The following is a 20,835-nucleotide window of genomic DNA, read 5'->3' as shown; positions in this document are numbered from 1 at the left end:
CCCAGCTTAGAATTTCAGTGGTTGCGATGAATCCTTGGGACGTGGGGATGATGATGATGTTTGTCCTACGGCATGGAGGAGGAGAACTCGGTTCCCCCCAGTGTCTCTCTGTTCTGTCTGTCTTGCACCACAGGGTTTCTTTGGATTCAGACAGCGATCAGACTTGACTGGCTGACTGACTTGGGAGCCAGTGGCTTCATCTGGCCAGAGAAGGGTGGCCCTGGAAAGGAGGAAAAAAGTCTCCATCTTTTCAGGATTGTTGTGCTCTTCTCCGGTATCGAGGAAGCGTTTGATTCGGCCTGCTCTGACCCTCGACACGCCCCCTCGCATCTTCGGGGCCCTGCGGTACATGCTGAGGTGCCCTTCTCACCGCGGGGGGGGGTTGTTTTATGTATTTCTCTTATGCTATCGGTCCTGATTATATATCTACTGCGTCTTCATCGGGACGAAAATAGATCGGAGCTCTCCCTCTGTCTCTCACAAAATGTTCTCGTGTCAATACCTACAACACACACGCACACGCACAGAGAACGAGAACACGCACGGACCGCTGTGGCGTGTGGCTCCTGGTTATCCCGTTTTCCGGAAACCATATCTGCCCGGACAGGAGATGGCGGTACTGCCTCCGGGCTGCTTCGACGCATCTCCGCTCGGGGGGCTGATATCGCTCCTTGTTGGTCGGGCACACGCTGATAGCCTATCTCTCGCTCCTCTCCCTCTTTCTTTTCCTCTTCTTCATTCTTTTCCTCTCTCTTTTCCTCTTCTTCATTCTTATCTTGCTTTTCCTGTCCTTTTTCCTTGTTTGTATGGACAGCTTAGCCCACTCTCCCCTCAAAGCTCCTGGAGTCATTCCTTTTCTCTCCTAGTGTGCTTCTGTATATCTTTCTTCAAGTTCTTCTACTTGTAGTGGTTATACCGGCTTTTTCTGCCCTAAAATTTCCTTTCGGGGGTGGGTGCAACTCTGCATTTTGCTGAACGACACTTGATCCCATTGATACTAGCATTGAGGGAAAGTTCCCCGGTGCTTTATCTCGACTGGTATGTTCTTAATAGTGAAGAACCAGGGGGGAAATAACAAAATGCTTCCTTTCTACTGTATATATCTGTTTTAAAAATCCGTGTCCTTGATTCGCTGACGCCCTTGCTGCAGATCATCTCGCTTTTCTTCCATTGACATCCTGCCGGTTACTGAATTCACGCCAAAAACCCCCCCCTTTATCTGATCAAGGCGATACAGAGAGCGCAGCTTCGAACAACTTGCAATCTCGTCTATCGTCAGGCCAAGAGGAGGGAAATCGTCTGACTAGCCGAGATAAGATAGCTGGTGGTTTCTGCAAGCAACGAAAAGAGACGGCAGTACACAAAGATACAAAGATAAAGCGTGAAGCGGCCTCGGGTAGCACGACCAGAAGATGTCGGCACCCTACGCTCCTGACTACGCTTCGTACAACTGGACCGGTGCTCCTTCTAACTTCTCACTCGCTACCGACCCGGTGCTGGGCGGTGATTCAAGTCAGTTGAATATTTTCCTCCTTCCCTTCCCCGGCTACACACAGGTCGCTACCTGTCTGAGTTCACCCCCCCTTGTGAAAGCCTCGAGTTGACCCGTGTGGCTAACATTATAATCCTAACAGGATTTGAAAATCTCAACAAATGGTTTCAATCCGGCGACCAGGCTTACATTATCATTGCTTCGGCAATGGTCATGGTCATGATCCCTGGCCTCGCCTTCCTTTATTCCGGTCTTGCCCGCCGAAAATCTGCCCTTAGCCTGATCTGGGCGTGTATGGGTTCCATGTCGGTCGTTTTCTTCCAGTGGTACTTTTGGGGATACTCCCTAGCATTTTCGCCCACCGCGACGAACGGCTTCATTGGGAACCTTCGGAACTTTGGGCTTATGAAGACCCTTGCCGATCCAAGCCCCGGCTCTGCTCTGATTCCCGGATTGCTGTTCGCATTCTACCAGGTGAGGAGACCCAACGGATGACTTGGCACGGTGATTTTTCAAATTTCCCATGCTGATAACCTGTTTTAGATGCAATTCTGTGCTGTTACCGCGGCTATTATTATGGGCGCTGTCGCCGAACGCGGTCGACTCTTGCCGGCTATGGTATTTGTTTTCTTTTGGGCGACTATTGTATATTGCCCAGTTACCTGCTGGGTATGGAACAGCAACGGATGGGCAGCCAAGTATGGAGTTATGGATTATGCTGGTGGAGGCCCCGTCGAGATCGTATCCGGCATGTCGGGCCTTGCCTACTCTATGGTCCTTGGTCGCCGTCATGAGCACATGATGCTCAATTTTCGCCCCCATAACGTCTCCCTGATCGTGTTAGGGACAGTCTTGCTTTGGTTCGGATGGCTTGGGTTTAACGGCGGCTCTGCTTTTGGCGCCAACCTTCGTGCAGTGATTGCATGCTGGAACTCCAACCTGACGGCGGCGTTTGCGTCAATTACTTGGGTTCTTCTCGATTCGAGGCTTTCTGGGAAGTGGACGATGGTTGGCTGGTGTTCCGGTACAATTTCTGGTCTGGTTGCTGCTACTCCCGCCTCAGGCTTCATCCCTCTCTGGGCGAGTGTTATTCTGGGAGTAGTCACTGGTTTAGTATCCAACTACTGCACGAAAAGTAGGTCAAGCTCTTTCCCGATCTTTTCTCTCTTCGATTGGTTCGAACTTGCTAATTCGATATAGTTAAATTTTGGCTTAAGATCGATGACTCCATGGATATTTTCGCTGAGCACGGTGTTGCCGGGATTATTGGTCTTATCTTCAATGCATTGTTCGGTGACGACGCCATCGTTGGCCTTGACGGTGTCAATGTCGGTGCCATAAACCCAGAAACTCATACTCATGTGGGTGGCTGGATCATCCACAACTACCGCCAGCTATACATCCAGCTTGCTTACATTGTCGCATGCATGGGCTACGCATTCGTGGTTTCGGCCCTTCTCGCCTATGCCATCAACTATATTCCTGGACTACATCTCCGTGCGTCTGAAGAAGCTGAACTCCTCGGTATGGATGACGACCAACTTGGAGAATTCGCATACGACTACGTTGAGGTCCGGCGTGATCATCTTGCCTGGACGCCCCAGACCATGCAACCCTGCGACCATACTCATCAGGTTCCTCGTCCAGACCTCTATGGCTCCCAAGCGCATAGCGCCATGGCCGCAAGGCCTGTGCAGAACGGAAAAATCTCTCCAGATCGCAGTACAGACAATATTCCGGGTGAATCACCTTCTGATACTCAAGCGACATCCGGGCCTACAATCCGGAACCCCAGCCCGGAAAGAAAGCATCGATTGGCACGGGTCTTCGGTATGAAACGAGTGCCAGCGCCATCGATTCCTTTACACCATGTTCCTATCACACCCACGGCACCACCAGCGCACACACTTGAGACGAGTACACATTCAACCCCGGCTCATGAACTACCGCTGCCACCTATGACGCAAACAACTCCCTCACACTCAGTGACTCCACATGCAACAACAGCCATACCATCACCGCCACCGTCAACACATTCCCATCATACAGAGCAGGATGACCTGAATGAAAAGAGTGGATAGATCTACATGGCTTTTTTCCTGTGCATCCTTTCATCTCTTTCTTACATTTTGCATGATAATTTTTTTTTTTTTCTTTTTGGTTGGACTGTGATACCCAATAGATCTTTTGGTTCCCTCGTCTTATATGTTATCTATGTTGGCCGTTGGCGTTGGTATATGAGAGAGTGACTATGATTTTTTTTTTTTCTTTTCCTTTCTTTCTCTCTTTCTTCTTCCTCTTTTTTTTTTTTTTTTTTTTTTTTTTTTTCTCTGGCAAGGACCTTTTCATAACTACCTTTCCATATTTCTATTATTCAAACTTCATGCTGGTGTTTGTGGTATGGAATATGTATCTTAATTTTTATACGGCATTGAAGGCGGCGATATTGTTGCTTAAGCATAAATCCACATACTCTATATCCAGTATCTGGAATACTTTTGTTATTATAAATTATTTCATATTTTGGAACATTCATCTTTCACCAACATCATTTTATAGAGCAACGTTAGGAGGAAAGTATATATCTGAGACACAGAATTTAACCCAAAAAAAGGCCTTCTCAAAGAATAGCAGTTACAACGGAGGAAACAAAGGAGGTACTTTCTATTCTATTATACGTTAACGCTGTATCCAACGCCGGATAACTGTGGCAGGGAAGCGAAACCAGAAAGTGCGCCTCTCCGACCCCGAGTCATCAAATACTTCCGAAGCTCATCGACCCAAAAGACGGAACTAGAAATACACAGCAACGCAAACAGATCTCTTGGACCCAACGGCTCCGTCTGAAAGACGTCCTGCAAGATCGGAAGGTAGATCACGCACGCTTGGCCCAGGAGCGAGCCGAGGACGGCATAGTTGAACATCTTGTTGCCCGTCAGCGCGAGTTCTCCGCGGAGAAGGGATTTCCCCTCACTCCTGCACGTCAGGGCGTTGAACATGTCGAAGAGCACGAAACAGGTGAACGTCATGGTTGTGTCGCGGCGGGTTACTACGCGCGAGGTTATGCCGGAGATTTCGTCGGTGTGGTCGATCATTTCGTGGATGTAGACGGCAAGAGTGCCAAGCATGATGCACGCGGCGGATGTTAGGACGCGGCGGATGAGTGGCTTGGTGAGAACGCGGGCATGTTTGGGGCGGGGGGGGCGGACCATGATTGAGGGGTCGACAGGTTCAACCCCTAGAGATTGGGCTGGAGGGCCGTCCATGAGAATGTCTAGACGGTTATAAGTATCAATCAATCAATCAATCAATCAATCGTCCTGCCGGATGGCATGTAGGATAGGACTTACTAATCCATAGAATCTGCATAGCATTAAGGGGATTTTTGAATCCCAACCCCGTACTGATAAGAACCAAACTCAACGCTGCAACGCTAGTGCTCAATTGAAATGTGATGAAATTCTGAATATTGTAGAAAATGCCTTTTCCTTGCTCTATAGCCCTAAGAATCGTAGAAAAATCGTCATCGGTTAAAATCATATCGGCTGCTTCCTTTGCAACATCGGTTCCCAAAAGGCCCATGGAAATTCCAATGTCTGCTTTTTTCAATGCTGGTGCATCGTTGACCCCGTCGCCAGTCATTGCAACGACGTCTCCTCGGTATTGCAGGGCCTTTACAATTTTCATTTTATGATCTGGGCTGGTTCTAGCGAATATCGAGGTGCCAGTGATTGCTTGGGCCAGCTCTTCGGTGGTCATATGGTCGATTTCGTCTCCCCTCAAGAATGACCTTCCATTTGCCGACATATTTATTGGCATCCCTAGCTTCTTCGCAATGGCAACTGCGGTCGTCTCGGCGTCACCGGTAATCATGATAACCCTGACTCCTCCTGTTAGAAGCCTCCGAATCGATCGATGCACATCTTTACGGGGCGGATCGTTCATGCCAACCATGCCAGCGAAAACGAGACCAGTATAGCATTCTTCGCCATGTAGTTGAGAGTGGTCATGTGTGGGATGATGGGAACGGGGGTTATGACTGCGAGGTCCTCGTGTAGGTTTGATTGGGCCACTTGCGAAAGCGATCACTCTCAGTCCCTCTTGGGCCATAGACTCCGCGGCTTGCCTTGCATCCCGTCTCCTCCGCTCATCTAATATTATTTCTTGTCCATCTTTGGTCAAATAAGTATCGCAGCGTTTCAGGACTTCTTCCAGCGAGCCTTTGATGTATGCAACTTCATTTCCATCCCCATTGCCAGCAACGTCGTCTAACGTAGTGCTCCTGCCGACAACGACTCCCATCCACTTTCGCTCCGAGCTGAAAGGTGTTTCAGATAACCGCATGTTGATTCGAAGCCGAAGGTCATCTTCACCCAGAGTATCCAATAGATCAAGGAGGGCGACATCGGTTGGTTGCCCAACCCAGCGGCTTCTCACCGCTCCCGTGGACCGGTCGGCAGTCGACGACAAAATAGCGGCTGATGCCGCCGTTGCAGGAGAGTTGGCATGTGCACGCGAAAGACGGCTGTTATTGGCAATATTTCCAACGCGAAGGATTGTCTGTGCTGCTGCTGCGAGAGTGACTGCGCCATCTTTGGGGATCTCAAACGGGCTTTCAGCATCGAAATGCCACATCTTCGTAACAGTCATGTGGTTAAGCGTGAGAGTGCCAGTTTTGTCACTGCAGACAACGTTGACGGAGCCAAGTGTCTCAACGCTGGGTAGTCTTCGCACAATTGCCCCGCGGTTTGCCATCCTAAGGACCCCAAGGGCGAGCGTAACCGTGACAATGATCGGAAGTCCTTCGGGGATAGCCGCCACCGCAAGCGATACGCCGATGGTGAACATTTCGAGAATCTTCCTACCTTGAATTAATCCAATGATAACGATCAATCCTATAACAACAAACGATACATAGGATAATTCTTGTCCGAGGCGGTCCATTGACAACTGCAAGGGAGTCCTCGGGCTCTCAATCTCCTGGAGGGAGGCAGAGATGCTTCCAAACTCAGTATGGGGTCCGGTAGCAATGACAATGCCCTGTCCATGGCCAGATCGCACCAAAGTTCCCATAAAAGCGATGTTATGTTGTTCGCTGAGACGAAGATCCGTTCCAACGGTACCGGCAGCAGGAGAATCGTAAAAGGGCGAACGAGGAGGTGCGGGAGCATGGATTGGAAGGGACGCCTTTGTCGGGCTGCATAACGCAGCGGAAAACTTTGTTACGGGCTCGTTCTCTCCGGTCAAATTCGATTCATCGATGGTGAGATGCGTCGCACGTGTTATACGCAGGTCCGCCGGAATGCGGTCACCAGTAGAGAACAACACTAGGTCTCCCGGCACCAATCTGTTGGCAACGACAGTGGTAGATCCTTTAGCAGCTTCACTCCCGGAAGACGAGGAGCTGTCCGTAAGATCCTGCATCTCATACTGATCTTTTGTACTTGCTGCCCCAGGAGTCGTTCGGCCCGTGGAACCGGATGGAAGGTTGCGCACCAGGTGGGCATAATGAGGAACAAGTCGATTCAATGCCTCTAACGATTTCTCTGACCTATATTCCTGCACAAATCCCACCGTGACAACGATGGTAACGGCGAGGGTAATGCTAACAGCATCGTCGAAATTGCGCATAAAGAAGGATATCGCAGCAGAGGCAAGGAGTAGAAGGATCAACGGCTCCTTAAATTGCTTCAGGAACCGAAGCCAAAGCGGTTCCGGTTCCTCGTGAGGCAGCTCGTTCGGGCCATCTCGAAGCAATCGCGCTTCGGCGTCACTCGGGGTCAGACCATGGACGAGGTCTGTATTGAGCCGATTTGCCGTCTCTTGGGGACTGAGCTTCGAGTAGGTCGAGGTAATGGAGGAGGATTGCGCTGTAGATCGTTTCAGGGATGAAGCTGCGGGAGATGGAGTTCGTCGAGGGGGAATGGAGGCATTGTGGAGCGGTAAGGACGAAGGATACGATGCGGACATATCTCAAGCTTTCATGACCAGTAAGTATCAGCTCTGCCGGTTCACCCTCTCATCCCGCGCCCAAATTGAGGGCTGGCAAAAAGGCCAGATGCTAGAGAAGATATGCCACAAGCATGAACCTAAATGTCTGAAGTTGTGTGTGACAGCAAGGAGGCTTTGTTCAACGGTCACTGACAAAGTTCAGACGGAAACAGGAACACAAGGGAGAATGTTGAAGAGAGAAGGCCAAAAAGCAAAGATATTTCCAAACCACACTGGAACAAAAGATAGACGTCAATGATGTGGGAATAGATGGTAGACTGCTCTATTATGTCCTTTTATAGAAAATTGCTGCACTCACGCTTCCACGTCGCATCTAGCTGCCAGCCGAAACTCAACCGCAATGTTGTTCTTCTTGCGGCTCCAGATCTTGTGGGGCCCAGACCCGTTAGCGCCTATTAGGTAAGCACACCTGGCCTCCTGAGTGGTTGCACGGGATCGTATTTTTTCCGCTTCCGTTCATATCAGATAGGTACGCTAGTAAGAAAACGGCGTAACGTTACGGAGCAACTTTTTCATCACGTGACTCAAGCGTAACGGGGGCAGTGCTTGGCGCAGTTCTCCAGCCACCCGAGTTTGTTGTTTTGCCCTTCCTGCTGCTGCCTTCGCCCGGGGAACGGAGCAGCACCACGACAACTCCACTCCCACCCAACGCGCGCCAGAACCCCCTCTCCACACACCATCACAGCAACTCTGCTGCGAACCAGTTCGCTCCCTGTGTTGACAGCCGCAGATCGGTGTGCAAGTTTCACGCAGTACCCATACGCCTGCTCGACGGACTCTTCGGAGAGTCTTGGGTCTTTCGCTTCTTCCGTCGCGACTTGTTTGACCCCGTGATCGATGTCGTGGACGCCCGTTCGCGTCGATGCTCTCCGCTAATTGAGATTTTTTTTTTTTGACTTGACTTGACTTGACTCGACTCGACTCCCGCGCCAAGCCAGCAGCGACATCTCGACTGCCAGAGATTCGGCGATCGCGAGTTCACGATGTTCTATTCCGAAACTCTTCTGTCCAAAACTGGGCCGCTGGCTCGCGTATGGCTTTCCGCCAACCTCGAGCGCAAACTATCCAAGGCCCACATCCTCCAGTCTGACATCGAAAGCAGTGTCAATGCCATTGTAGATCAAGGCCAAGCCCCCATGGCTTTGCGACTGAGCGGCCAGCTACTATTAGGCGTTGTTCGAATCTACAGTCGCAAAACCAGGTACCTTCTCGACGATTGCAATGAAGCATTGATGAAAATTAAAATGGTCTGTGTTCTTTCCTTCTTTTACGTTGAACCTTACATCTCTTGCTGACCCATCGCCTGCAGGCATTCCGCCTAACGAACAACAATGACCTTCCAGCCACCGTTCCATTGCCCCCAGGCGGTATCACCCTGCCTGATGTTTTGACTGAGTCTGACTTGTTTATGAACCTGGACACCTCCATTTTGTTTTCGCAGCCATTACAGCTCGAGCAACATGACAAAAGACCCATGTCTTCTCTTGGTTGGTCGAGTCAACTGCTCCCCGACAGCAGCTCGCCGGAAAAAGCTCGAGCTGTCGAGAGACCTCATTTGGAAGATGATACTGGCCTTGTCCTCGATTTAGGTGAAGACGAAGATATTCCTCTCGGCCACGATACTAGCATCGAAATTGGCAGAGAGGCTCCCGCCGCGCGTCCCGTCGGCGAAGACTTGTTTAGCGAAGAACCTCAATTGTTCAACGATGACTTGGATCTTGACCTTGGGATGGATGCTGCTCCGCTCCATAAATTTGGTGGTAACGATACTCGACTTGCGCAAGAGGAAATAGACAAGGCCGTGCAACAGGAAGAAGATGTGGCAATGGGTGGGATGGGCGAACTGGATGTCCCCATTGCAGAGGACACCACTATTATGCCAGACCAGGAAAGCGAGCTTTTGCGGGATTCACAGTCTCCTCTTTCATCTGCGCGCTCAAGTGTGGTTCGGGACTTGGAGGATCCTTTCATGAGTGAAGATGCTGTTACGGCGCGACAGCAGCAGAGAGCCAAACGGAGAAAACTAATCAAACCTGATAATGAGACGTTCTTCTCGGCAACCAAGATTAAGCTGCAGCAGGATGATCGCACCAAGATTCTAAAGCCAGAATCATTCCTCTCATTCCTTCCGCGTGATCCCGTCCTTCTCACCTTAATGACCATGCAGGAAAAGGGACAATTCGCAACGAGCGTCATGGGAGGCAGCGGTGTATACAGCTGGGCTCCAGAACTAAGAAATATGTTGTCAATAGATTCCGTGCGACAAGCTGGTCAGCTAAAGCGAAAGAGGGACAGCGGAGTTTCCGACATGGATATTGACGGAGGAGAGAAAGCTCCACGTCTCGAATTAGAAGAAGACGAAGGCATAGTGCACCTTGACGAAGCAGTCGGTCTTGGATGCGAATCATCGAGCGTACTTAATGCCACGGAGGTTCATCTTCCCGTGGAGGATGAAGCGCAACCTCGTCCGGTGGGTGAAGGGTGGAGTGAGGAAGAAGGAATCGGTCACAGGGACGAATACGAAGATGGAGATACGACTATCCAGCCCATTGACAGTGGCCCAATCTCCCTAGGAACCAAGCACGCTGTCCATATCCTCCGCGATCAATTCGGTGCCCCACCCTCCGCCGATACTCCATCGCAATCAAGGGGGAAGAGTGTTCTCTTCCAAGACCTTCTGCCCGAGAAACAAACAAGCAAGAGCGATGCGACAAAGATGTTTTTTGAAGTTCTCGTTCTGGCTACCAAGGACGCCGTTAAGGTTGAGCAAAGCAGCAACACCATCGGTGGACGTCTAAGGATTAAGGGCAAGCAAGCTCTATGGGGATCCTGGGCCGAAACAGAAGCTGGCGGCGAAATTGCGTCCCAGGAAGCGGAGATTGCCGCTTAAGGCCCTCAACTTGCGAGTGTGGTGATGCGGTGCCCCTCTCTTCGATGATTCCCCTATTTGGGTACTTTGATACTTACTTTGGTAATCCATGTACGAGCTCTCTTTGGCCGCGCCCTGATATTTTTGTTTGTTTCCATGCTTTGGAATCTTTTCTTTTCTTTTTTTTTTTTTTCCTTTTGTCTTGTTTCCTTGTACGGCTGTTTCTCATCCAGGAATAGTGGGAATAGACCCAATACCCTTCCCAAACTCAGCAGTGTCAAGGTTTTGTGTATGATTTTCCCTTGTCTTCGTTGGGGTTCGAAAAATGTTTTGGTTGCTTTCAGTCCCTTGGAGGTTCATTGCACTGATTGGTTTTTCTCATTTGGACTTGAGGCGGGTTGGTGCGTTGCGCATTTAGTTACTTCTGTAGGATTTAGGATCTGGGGATCAAATTCTTCAACTCGTATCTTTAATGATAGAAAGTTTAGCTTTGCATTCAAATACTCGCGACAGATGCGTGTTAAACGTCATGATTGCTTCGATGACATGAAACTCGCTGCCGGAAGACCGTCAGTTTCACTGGGCTGTTTCAGCTTCGCTGTGCATCACCAGGGCCTAGGCGTCCATTGGTCAATTGTTTCAAGCCCACACAAAAAAAAAGGCGGAGGAGTCCCGACGCGACACGACCGACCGGTGAACGCCAACACCACAATCTCGGCGTGCTCCTCCCGAACTGCCCGTCTCTTTCCTATAGTCGCACCACGATTTTGTTCGCGACATGGCAGGCAAAAATTGAAACCGGGGGAAAATGGATACCTACATATCTTCCTGGACGCGTCCGGGCTTCTTGTCTTCCCGCCCTTGATTATTCATTTAGAATAATCGACTCCCTCTTCTTTTTTCACTGTATCTCTTTCGTTTCTCCCAGACTTCCTCAGGAAAGGAGAGTCTTATAGTGCTGGCCATATTTCATTCTTCCATTCAACCCTTCTGGATTGTCCTGGAGACTATCCCTATCCCTTTTCAGTCGCTTGTTTTACATCAACGATATCATGATGAACTGGCCACTGCTTTCAAAGGCCCAGGATTCTCGCTCTTCGCAAGATAGCAGAGATCCCCGCTGGGAGACGGATCTCTATGGCAGATTTGCAGCTGGTATATTTTCAGTAATTTCTATCTCCTTGTTCGCCGCCGCCGTGCCGCGTTGGGATTCGGGCTTGGTGGAAGCGACGGGCTCGACATTGGGTAAATGGCAGGATATTATACCGATTGTGATGGTATGAGGAGAGATGTTGTTTCTTTTTTACCTTGACTAAACAATTTTTTTTTTCCCCCTACTCCCGATTCAAACCCTAATGATATTTCGAAGTTATCGGCGGAATCTATGCTATCATCCCATGTCTACAAGCAGAGTTTGGCTCTCAGAAACATGCAGTGGCTAACAAACAGTCTTGGTGCAGCTTGGCTTTTCATTTTTGTTTAATGTGACCAACATAGTGTACACCACATACCTCTTCGAATCTCTCCACCGGATTGCGAGACTAGTCGGGGATGCCCTCATTTGCGCCTCCTTCGTGCCCGCAATCTTTTTCGCAATATGGCACGCCAACTTTCGGGTTTGGAGACCCGCTGTAACAGATGGGTTGGCGGTCATCATCTGCACCGAAGAAAACAAGTTTGCACGAGAATGCTTTCCTAATTTGTATGAAATTGGATCTCTGGAGCTCGGTGCTGTGGTGTTTTCCGGTGTTGTATGGTATGAAACTGGATAACAGACTCAACCGCTGCGTACAATGTGACTAACAATGCAGTATAGGTTGGTGCACTTGATGCTGTTTCTTTACACTATATATGCGATCTATGCTCCTGAGCCGAAACAAAAGTGTCGTCCACGTTTCCACGATCATTATTATTGCCACAATAGGCATCACAAGCAACGGCATGGTGGTCACCGTCGCCATAGACACCGTCGACGCCGGCAAGAAAAGAAAGAGCGAATTTTTGTTCGACTGGATGACTGTGAGTATGGTGTCAAGGGGGATTTCTACACGCCATATCATCAAATAGTTGAGGAAGTGCGATATCCGGGGTCAGCGATGAGCTAAGGTGGGTGATAGGCTACAATGGAAGGAAAGGAGCCTGGAGTCAAGATTTCTATAAAAGATGGGTAGGATAGTTGAGTTCGAAGGTAAAAGCTGAAAAGGTGCTCGTGGTTTTGACAACCAAGCCATGGGGGAGCTCACGCGTTCCGAACATAACATACATGAAATAACGCTTGATGATTTAACAAAAAAAGGGCAATTTAATTTTACGACGACATTAGGAAATATTACACACTTTTTCTGTCTCAATTATCTAATAATCTAAGCATTTTGAGCTTCGGTGCATTTGCTACTATGTATGTACGGGGTATCCCTTCGGACGGAGGCGAAAGCCAACCTCGCCAGTAGCGATGACATCATAGCCCAGAACCAGCTTCAACCCATTATCAGTCAGGTATGAAGCAAACCGGAGTGTCAGGCTACGAAGTATTAATTTATTTATCCAAGTCGTATAGTTTCTCTACTTTACGAGTCGCATTCCACCTTCGCGAGAGAGGCTTTTTTTTTCCCTCCAGTTGATAAGAAACAGTGTAAGCTCTGATGGCCGTAAGATCATCACAGCAAGGCATACGGAGTACTAACAAAACGGATCGGCAGCGAACGCACGTAATCGGCGCATAGTTACTTTTTTTTACTCTTCAAGATAAGCAGATATGCCCGATCCACCACCCTCAGGCGGTCCCAGAACTGGAATCTCATCCAAGGCCGCCACCCGTCGCGGCGGTGCCGGCGCTGAGCCCACTCCCGCCACAAACGTAGATCACGACGGTGGTCCCCATTCACACCAGCTCGACGCATCCCAATCCGAGGCCGTGCAAGAGAGTGCCAGGCGACATCATGGACACAGTGAGACGAGGTGGGCATCAAAATTTGCATCGCTGCAAGATCAGAAAAAACACGGTGAGGAGATGCATGGGTACGAGGGCGGTCATCCGGTGCCAAAGGAGCGTTCGTTTGCGGAGCAAAAGCCTGGCAGCAAGAGTCTAGCGGGACAGTTTATGGAGAAGTAGATTTCCCTTTTGCCTTTCTATGCTCCCGACAGAAGCTTTCGATTTGAATGTTTGCCTTGCGAGAGATCGGGCGATGCTGACTTTGACTTTCCCTCTTCGCAGATTTAGATGATCCGTTTGAAGTCGCCTGTTGTTGGTGTCTTCCCGTAGGAAAATAGCCTCTGAGACTCTGTCTTTCTTATATGTGCCTGGAACTATGGTGGAATTTTGCCCGTGTGGGATATCTTTGCTCAAGAATAGTCGAACGCTTACTCTATGTAGTTAGTGACTTGTTCCCTCTGCATATGCAGAGCACAAATGTATATTTCCAGCTGTACCACCTGCAAGGTTCACGAGGGCAAAAGATCCTTCGAGCGTCAATCAAATGTATGCAGGCGGATGTTGTGTTTGGGCATGTCTTGATCGACCCAAAGAATGCGCAAACGGTTTGTATGCCGCCAAACCTCACGTGGCGTCGGCCCGACGGCCAAGCTCGGCGTGTTGTTTTTTTTTGGGCTGAGGCCGCTCAAGAAAACTCCGAAGTCTACAGCACCGAGACGACGAAATGATAAGAAGTGTAGGTTGGAATGACCTTACAGAGTTCGACATGGAGATGGTCAGGGTTCGCTAGACGAACACGAAGGAAACCGGGCAATGTCGTTGAAGAGAGTGTTAATTATAGCTGTTAACTCTTCGTCTCAACGGAGTACGTGCCGTCTTCAGCGCCGAATCAATGCGAAAAATGGACACAGAAAGGCCAGTCCAAAGTCAGCCTCAATTCTGTCCGTTAATCAGCTGTAAGCTGCACACGGAGTAATCATTTGCCGGAATTGTCAACGGGACCCGAAGCGCTGAAAAACCGGGTGCACAGCCTATGAACGATTACTAAAATGGCGAGCCGGAGCTGGTTGACGTTATGACCCACTCGTGAGGAAAGCTTCAGCTTATTTACCTTGAGAAGCTAGTTAACTTGCCTTATCCTTTATTCATCAATCGCCCTGTGTGCTGGCAATGGATCTGGATTTCAGTCCTATGCCCGGTCTGATATCCCTACCTTCGACGCTCAATTCGCCCAGCCGATCGTAGTCCATTCGGCTGTAGGTTCATAGAACGATATGTCGGGAACAGAAGCTGATACTTCCGGTACAACCAATGCAAATAGCCTGAGCAGCACCGAAAAGGAGAGACGGTATGGACCCATCCGACAGTCGCAAGATACTGGTCGCATCTCGGCATTAGTACGCCAAAGCACCTCTAGGTCATTGGAAAGATCGACATCGTTAGGAGACGGATACACACACCCCCATGTTGACAATGACAGGTTACAGGATGTCGAGGATGAAGAGAAGTTGGAACAGCAACGAGCAGTGGATTTCGTGGTTGGGTGGGATGGCCCGAATGACCCTGATAATCCGCGAAATATGACCTACGCGCGGAAGTGGCTAATTGTAATCATCCTGGCCATGGGTTCGCTTTGCGTGTATGGACTCCCTCCATGGGGCCTCGCCGTTTGTTCGTGGAATCAATTACTTACTACGGTGCTTTAGGACGTGTGCCTCTTCCATGTATACAATGACATACTCGCAACTGACCGAAGAATTTGGTGTTTCGCGGCTTGTTGCTACATTGGGGTTGTCCACTTTTATCCTGGGCCTTGGTGGGTTCTGTGTTGTTACATTCCTATCACTTCACCAGCTTTGACTGACGATAATGTTTTATATTAGGGACTGGGCCTCTTTTCCTTGCTCCGTTGTCGGAGGTATGTCGATCTATCCTTCCCGTCCGTCTCGTGCGCATGAATACATCTGACTTTTAGCAGTTTTTTGGGAGACGCATAATTTACATTATCTCTTTTTCCTGCTTCGTGGTCTGGCTGGTTCCATGCGCAGTGGCACAGAACATTGCAACGATGGTCATCTCGAGGTTTTTCAATGGCTTGTCTGGAAGCGCCTTCTTAAGTGTGGCTGGTGGAACCGTTGGCGATATATTTGATCGGCGTCAGCTTGCAGCGCCGATGATGGTATATACAGCAAGTCCTTTCATGGGTCCGGAAATTGGTCCTTTGTAAGAACGTTTTTTAAAAAGGCGCAATAGCTATTAACACCCTGCTAACCCTTCATCTTAGGATTGGTGGCTTTATCTGCCAGTATACTACATGGTAGATACCTAATGTCTATTCTGGACGGCAGCTCTTTCAGAAATCGCTGACCTTCTCCTAGGCGCTGGGTCTTTTACCTCTTGCTCATATGGGCTGGAGCGATTGCAATTGCCCTCATCCTGCTTGTCCCAGAGACTTACCATCCCGTCCTGCTTCGACGCAAAGCTATAAATCGCAGAAAGGAGACCGGAGACAACAGATGGAAGGCACCTATCGAGAAATTAGGCCGTTCCTTGGTCCATACTGTGCTCCGCTCCATATACAGGCCCATGCTGCTACTGATATTCGAGCCGATGTGCCTAAACCTCTGTATTTTCTCTGCGATCCTGCTCGGAATATTGTATCTCTTCTTCGGGGCTTTCCAGCTTGTGTTTTCGACCATTTACGGGTTTGAGCTCTGGCAAATCGGGCTGAGTTTCTTGGGACTAATGATAGGAATGGCGATTGCAACCGCAAGTGACCCGATATGGTCGAGATATTATGCACGTCTCATTCGCAATAGAGCCCAAGTTGTGGGAAAGGAAGAGTTCGAACCGGAGTGGAGATTACCACCTGGTATGTGCATTTATAGCTTGTCTGGTCCTAATTCGTGACTGATGCTGTTCGGACAGCGATTGCTGGAGCTCCATTGGTTACAATTGGACTATTTATCTTTGCTTGGACAATATTCCCAAATGTTCACTGGATTGCACCGATAATAGGGAGCTTAATCTTCGGAATAGGGTATGTCTGCATTCTCACTCTTCCGACAATCCGTGCGAGGATGAGTTGCTCCTTGACGTGAAAAACAGCATTACACATGACTTACCAAGCCTGTTTCTGTAGAACAATCCTCGTCTACTCTGGTATTTTCACATTCCTTGTGGAATCGTACCCCCTGTACGCTGCGAGCGCCTTAGCCGCCAATAGCTTTTTGCGCTCAAGCTTTGCGGGTGCATTTCCTCTATTCGGAATTCAAAGTAAGTTCAAATGATCTCTTTCCGATTTCCAGCCATTGAGGATGGCTATGTCGATGGCCTGCCGTGCGAGCCGGCGGAAGAGATTCTCTTTAAGATCTTCCACGTGATGCTTGATGTCCTCTGCGGCATCTAATGGCGTCTCGCTTTATGAAACATGACGCCTGCAATCTTCTTTCTTGTTCTCAAGTCATCCGCAGTGTTTGAAGTCGAGAGTATCCCACCTCCACGTGAATGTGCTTTGGCCTGCAGTTGAGCAACACGACGTTGCACAGAAACATAGTTGGATTGTCATGCTGACGAGCTCTTCTTCCATATGCAGTGTACCACAAGCTCGGGTACAACTGGGCAACCAGTCTCCTGGCATTCTTGACCCTTGTCATGGCTCCATTCCCGTAAGTATAGGCTTCCTTTGCACAACCTCTTCCCACCCTTCAAAAACGTCCCATGGAGCTGTTCCCGGCATAATTCTTGCCCCCACACCCTTCGCATGAGGATCGCCTCTCCGCGCGAGGAAGCTTTTTTCACGTGGTCCACGGGCGGCCGTATTGCCATTCTTCTCTCCGTCACGTCCTGTTGGCTCCGGCTGCGAAAGTGGAACTCTGGCCTCACTCTGCAAGCGCCGGATTTATCCGTCAAAATCTAAACGTCGCTACCACGCGTTCGTCCAACCCTTAGAGGTGGCTCCTTATATATGCCAGTAAGATTACACATCTATTGTGAAACCGACGTTCTGACAAACCGAATAACGAATCCTGGGCGGGATGGCTCGCATTTCAATCCGGGGCGGACCAGATCCTTGTTTGGAACTCCCTTTGTCTTTCCTTTTTTTTTTTTTTTTTTAAAGTTTGGGAGGGTTTGTGCGAAGATGTTCTAATTTTATCTTTGTTCCAGGTACATATTCTTTCGCTACGGAAAACGCATTAGAAAGAAGAGCCGATTTGCGACTGTAAAAGCCGAGTGAGCGAGCTTTTCGCGTCGTAATATTTTCAGGCAGCCTGTTCATCCCCAAGACACTCTCGTGTTCCGCGCTCATGGCTGTATTTTCCGATCTAGCCCGTGGCTTGACTACCCCGTGTCGCTCGTTGATATGTTTGTAGCTGCCTCATGCTTTTTAAGGACATGTGAAGATGATACGCATCAGCCAAGCGGGCGGCTGGCGCCGAGGGAGCAAGACCGATAGAGCGGGCTGGCGAAAAACCACTTTTCTTGGTCTAGATCAACCAGGATGGTTGACAATCCGGCAATTTTGGGTTCGGCAATGGGGTTAAGCTTATTTGCCCATTGCATTTTAGCTTTGGACCAAATCTCCCCTTCGATATTGGTTCGCTGTTTCATATCAGACCGAATATCTTTTTTGAGTGGCGCGGAACGAAATTGACTCGAGCAGAACAAATGTTTGGATCTACAAAAGACCTCAAAGCGAGTACATAGATAATTAGCACCTTAATACCCCATCTTAGTTACCAGATTTTGGATTGGCCTGATACCTGTGCTCTCGAGTGCAGATCGAAAGAGGCCTGTGCCAATTTCACAGTGCATATACATAGCGAAACAAAATCTCCATGTGCCGAATGCAGCGCTGAGCCGCTGCGCCTGGATATCGGTGAATGAACGGGGTTGGAAACGCGCCGCATGTTTTCAATTGCCGGCTTACTATTGAGAACTCACTAATGTAGATCATTTCTCCCTATCACAGTTCATAGAATCAAATAATGGCCGTGTTCCCTCGCCCTACGACGAGTGCTTGCTTGAAAGAGCTAGCTACGGAATACTTTTGATTGGGCATAGCTTTTCCCTCGCCCTCGGGGAAAAGCAAGTGGCATTCGGGCAGGATCAGAACGGCATCTCTCCCCCGCATGCTCTCCACATCTACAGTGCCGGATTGGTGCGTGAGTTACTGGGAAGAGAAAAAAAGAAAAGAGAACAAGAAGAGCTGCCCAATATCCGACCAGTCAGAAACTAAAGGATGAGCTCTGGATGTCATATTTTTTGGGGAAATGTACGGAGTAGACGAATTGCTTCAGGCAACTCTAAAGACGAATCATGTTGTTGGAGTTGCGCGATGTAACAAATCGGAGCTTTTGGAATCTTCTTCGACTTCTTTTCTCTTTTGAGAAAAGGGGGGGGGAAAAAAAGGAAGCTCTCCGCGAGTCAGGTTTTGGCTTGCACGTTTGCTCAGATTAGCCAATGACCTTTCTCTTTTCTTTTCTTTTCTTTTTTTTTTTTTAAATTCGGTTTTTGAGGGGTTTCTTTCCTTTTTCTTGACGCCTTGTGCTGAGTTGACGAGTCACCTTTCAAGCAGGGGAGCTTTATCGCACCACTTCTGAGCTTTAATGACAGTGAGGGTGACAGTGCAACGGCTGTCGCGTGCATTGTTACCTTGGCAATGAGAATAGGTACCTTGCGAGCTGAGCCAATGGGCAAGTATGGGCAAAGGCGGAACGGATGGATGGATGGGGAGTCGAGGACGAAACATCCAGATCATGACTCCTCGCAAACAAAAATAGAGAAATTCCTCCGTACGGAGTACGCGTTCGAAGCGCACAGGCCTCAGCGACACAGACTTGCGACCCCGCGACCGGTCTTGGTGGCTGTGATCCGCTTGGGATTTGACTAATATTTTCTTTTTAACTAGGCTTATGCACGTCAAAAGTGTGTGGTGATCCTGGGCTCGACCGTGGGTAGCCGGAAGGGAGGAACTGTCAACATGGATTGAACTGGCAGCCAAAAGAGATGGAGTTGTTTTGGAAATAAGAGTGCAGAAAGAGACCTTGTTCTCATTCGTTTGGAGGAATGTGTGAAAAGCCCTGGATCAACTACATGTGTATTTTGTGTCGCGCAAGGTTGGCCAACTAATGTCGCTAGTTCAAAGCCTTGACGCAAACTCGGGATGGTGAGGGCTTTTCAATTTGACAAACGAGCTAAATCTGGCGTCTTCTTTTTTAGCTTCGGGTCCTGGGCTCATGTGTCACCGATTTACCCGGCTAACTAGCGAGATTTTTATTTAGTGCCATGAGGGGGGGGGGGATGGAGTCAAGAAAGGGGGGAAGGATTGGACGAGGAAGAGGAAAGATTTGCGCCCAGGCTTGACCGATGCTGGTTTGAACGGGAAGACGGAGACTGCGCATTTGCAGGAGACTGTCAGTGAGGTGATGAAGACGAGTGAATGGACATCGAGCGAAGTTGATGGTCTGTTGGGCTGATCGTCCCAGAACCTCGGTTCGGCAATCGACTGGCGACTGGTCGTCTCTTGAGCTGGAGAGAAGAGAAGAGATACTTTTTAATTATGTGTGTATTTACAGCGTGCTCTGGCCAGCTCCAACCAGTTTCAGGGACTCGGACAGGAGTAGCAGGGATATATACTATGTAGTGAGGTTTGACAGCAGCGGATCTGGCTAGCAATCCAGTAGAATAACATGCCTGCGAAGCTCTAGACCATCCAGCATTAGGGGGGAGCCGATTGGATTCTGCGCGAGGAATGCAAGGAGCAGCAGGATCATTGCAGGACCTGCTTGATCCCATTCGACGCACAGCCCGGAGCAGCAAAAGGCTGAGGCGAAAATTTTTCCTCATTAATCGTTAATGTAACTAAGATGCTGCTGTTACGAAATGGGTCGAGGGAGCTCCAGGTGAAGTTGCACGCCATCGACGCATCCCCCAGTGACTCTCGGTACAAGGGTGGAGAGGCAGCGGCGGGAAGAGACAGGGTGCTATCTGGGGAAGACGGCCAACATCCGTGGAAGCTGAAGGGCGGGTGTGGACTGGGGCGGACAAGCCCGACGAGCTTCTGCCTTCGGGAACTAGAGCCTAGCGGACAGACAGACACAGGCTGCTCTGGAGGAGAGGACGTCCGTGTCTGGACTGAAGACATGTGAGAGGGCGCAATGGGCATTCATATGCAAGTCGAAGGGCATCGTCGAGGGCGAAGAGGAGCATACGACGGGGGCAATTCGAGCGCAATAAACAGTAAAAGCAATAAAGTGTAATAAAAAGAGATTTATTGATCTCGAATTTGGCTGTGGATTCCCGCCAGCCCTTTATTTTTTTTTATTTTTTTATTTTTTTTAATTATTTTTTAATTTTTTTTTGCTGTTGAATATTTAAAAGTCTTCCCCGCAGCGCCGCCGTCATCGATTGCCAAACCGCCGCCATCATCACTGAAAACCTCTTTTTTACCTCTCGTCCCTTTCGCCTCAATTCGCCTGCTCCTGGACGGCCTCAGTCCCCCGGGAACAGCGACGAGCCCGACAAACC

General features: G+C 49.3%; 7 protein-coding genes across 7 annotated transcripts; 5 read left to right on the top strand and 2 right to left on the bottom strand.

Moving 5' to 3' along the window:
• Nucleotides 1-906: 906 nt before the first annotated feature.
• On the top strand, nt 907-3,961 carry D8B26_002150 (uncharacterized protein). The gene is made up of 5 exons (XM_003066082.2): nt 907-1,038; nt 1,151-1,512; nt 1,635-1,966; nt 2,036-2,627; nt 2,693-3,961. The coding sequence occupies exons 2-5, from the start codon at nt 1,413-1,415 to the stop codon at nt 3,571-3,573; spliced, it is 1,905 nt and encodes a 634-aa protein (XP_003066128.1). The 5' UTR covers nt 907-1,038; nt 1,151-1,412; the 3' UTR covers nt 3,574-3,961.
• Nucleotides 3,962-4,134: 173 nt separating this feature from the next.
• Nucleotides 4,135-7,542, bottom strand: PMR1 (High affinity Ca2+/Mn2+ P-type ATPase-like protein). The gene is made up of 2 exons (XM_003066081.2): nt 4,843-7,542; nt 4,135-4,766 (listed from the first exon to the last, which is right to left on the bottom strand). The coding sequence occupies exons 1-2, from the start codon at nt 7,460-7,462 to the stop codon at nt 4,165-4,167; spliced, it is 3,222 nt and encodes a 1,073-aa protein (XP_003066127.1). The 5' UTR covers nt 7,463-7,542; the 3' UTR covers nt 4,135-4,164.
• A 945-nt stretch (nt 7,543-8,487) lies between these two features.
• MCD1 (sister chromatid cohesion protein 1) lies at nt 8,488-10,394 on the top strand (the record flags this gene model as incomplete). Its single annotated transcript, XM_003066080.2, has 2 exons — nt 8,488-8,751; nt 8,814-10,394. 2 exons carry the CDS (start codon nt 8,488-8,490, stop codon nt 10,392-10,394), a joined length of 1,845 nt encoding a protein of 614 aa, XP_003066126.2.
• Nucleotides 10,395-11,425: 1,031 nt separating this feature from the next.
• D8B26_002147 (uncharacterized protein) lies at nt 11,426-12,673 on the top strand (the record flags this gene model as incomplete). The annotated part of the gene is made up of 3 exons (XM_066123738.1): nt 11,426-11,650; nt 11,834-12,129; nt 12,190-12,673. The coding sequence occupies 3 exons, from the start codon at nt 11,426-11,428 to the stop codon at nt 12,476-12,478; spliced, it is 810 nt and encodes a 269-aa protein (XP_065979813.1). The 3' UTR covers nt 12,479-12,673.
• A 215-nt stretch (nt 12,674-12,888) lies between these two features.
• D8B26_002146 (uncharacterized protein) lies at nt 12,889-13,906 on the top strand. The gene is made up of 3 exons (XM_066123737.1): nt 12,889-13,005; nt 13,073-13,481; nt 13,588-13,906. The coding sequence occupies exons 2-3, from the start codon at nt 13,129-13,131 to the stop codon at nt 13,595-13,597; spliced, it is 363 nt and encodes a 120-aa protein (XP_065979812.1). The 5' UTR covers nt 12,889-13,005; nt 13,073-13,128; the 3' UTR covers nt 13,598-13,906.
• Nucleotides 13,907-14,468: 562 nt separating this feature from the next.
• D8B26_002145 (uncharacterized protein) lies at nt 14,469-16,977 on the top strand (the record flags this gene model as incomplete). The annotated part of the gene is made up of 9 exons (XM_003066079.2): nt 14,469-14,944; nt 15,012-15,121; nt 15,189-15,223; nt 15,284-15,528; nt 15,590-15,622; nt 15,684-16,177; nt 16,234-16,345; nt 16,448-16,581; nt 16,901-16,977. The coding sequence occupies exons 1-9, from the start codon at nt 14,580-14,582 to the stop codon at nt 16,975-16,977; spliced, it is 1,605 nt and encodes a 534-aa protein (XP_003066125.1). The 5' UTR covers nt 14,469-14,579.
• Nucleotides 16,978-20,077: 3,100 nt separating this feature from the next.
• D8B26_002144 (uncharacterized protein) lies at nt 20,078-20,473 on the bottom strand (the record flags this gene model as incomplete). The annotated part of the gene is made up of 1 exon (XM_066123736.1): nt 20,078-20,473. The coding sequence occupies one exon, from the start codon at nt 20,471-20,473 to the stop codon at nt 20,078-20,080; it is 396 nt and encodes a 131-aa protein (XP_065979811.1).
• Between the last annotated feature and the right edge of the window lie 362 nt (nt 20,474-20,835).

This window comes from Coccidioides posadasii, chromosome 1 (genome assembly GCF_018416015.2).
Source record: "Coccidioides posadasii str. Silveira chromosome 1, complete sequence".
Lineage (NCBI taxonomy): Eukaryota > Fungi > Ascomycota > Eurotiomycetes > Onygenales > Onygenaceae > Coccidioides > Coccidioides posadasii.
The sequence above is the reverse complement of the archived record's forward strand: the minus strand, read 5'-3'. Positions and strand labels throughout refer to the sequence as shown.

What these genes read in the sequence shown, in the direction of transcription:
- D8B26_002150 (XM_003066082.2), top strand. Translation starts at nt 1,413, where the DNA reads ATGTCGGCACCCTACGCTCCTGACTACGCTTCGTACAACTGGACCGGT. An exon ending in GGTGCTGGGCGGTGATTCAA is followed by an intron (nt 1,513 to 1,634) that starts GTCAGTTGAATA and finishes TAATCCTAACAG; the next exon opens with GATTTGAAAATCTCAACAAA. An exon ending in ATCCAACTACTGCACGAAAA is followed by an intron (nt 2,628 to 2,692) that starts GTAGGTCAAGCT and finishes AATTCGATATAG; the next exon opens with TTAAATTTTGGCTTAAGATC.
- PMR1 (XM_003066081.2), bottom strand. Translation starts at nt 7,462, where the DNA reads ATGTCCGCATCGTATCCTTCGTCCTTACCGCTCCACAATGCCTCCATT. An exon ending in TATGCAGATTCTATGGATTA is followed by an intron (nt 4,767 to 4,842) that starts GTAAGTCCTATC and finishes ATAACCGTCTAG; the next exon opens with ACATTCTCATGGACGGCCCT.
- D8B26_002146 (XM_066123737.1), top strand. Translation starts at nt 13,129, where the DNA reads ATGCCCGATCCACCACCCTCAGGCGGTCCCAGAACTGGAATCTCATCC.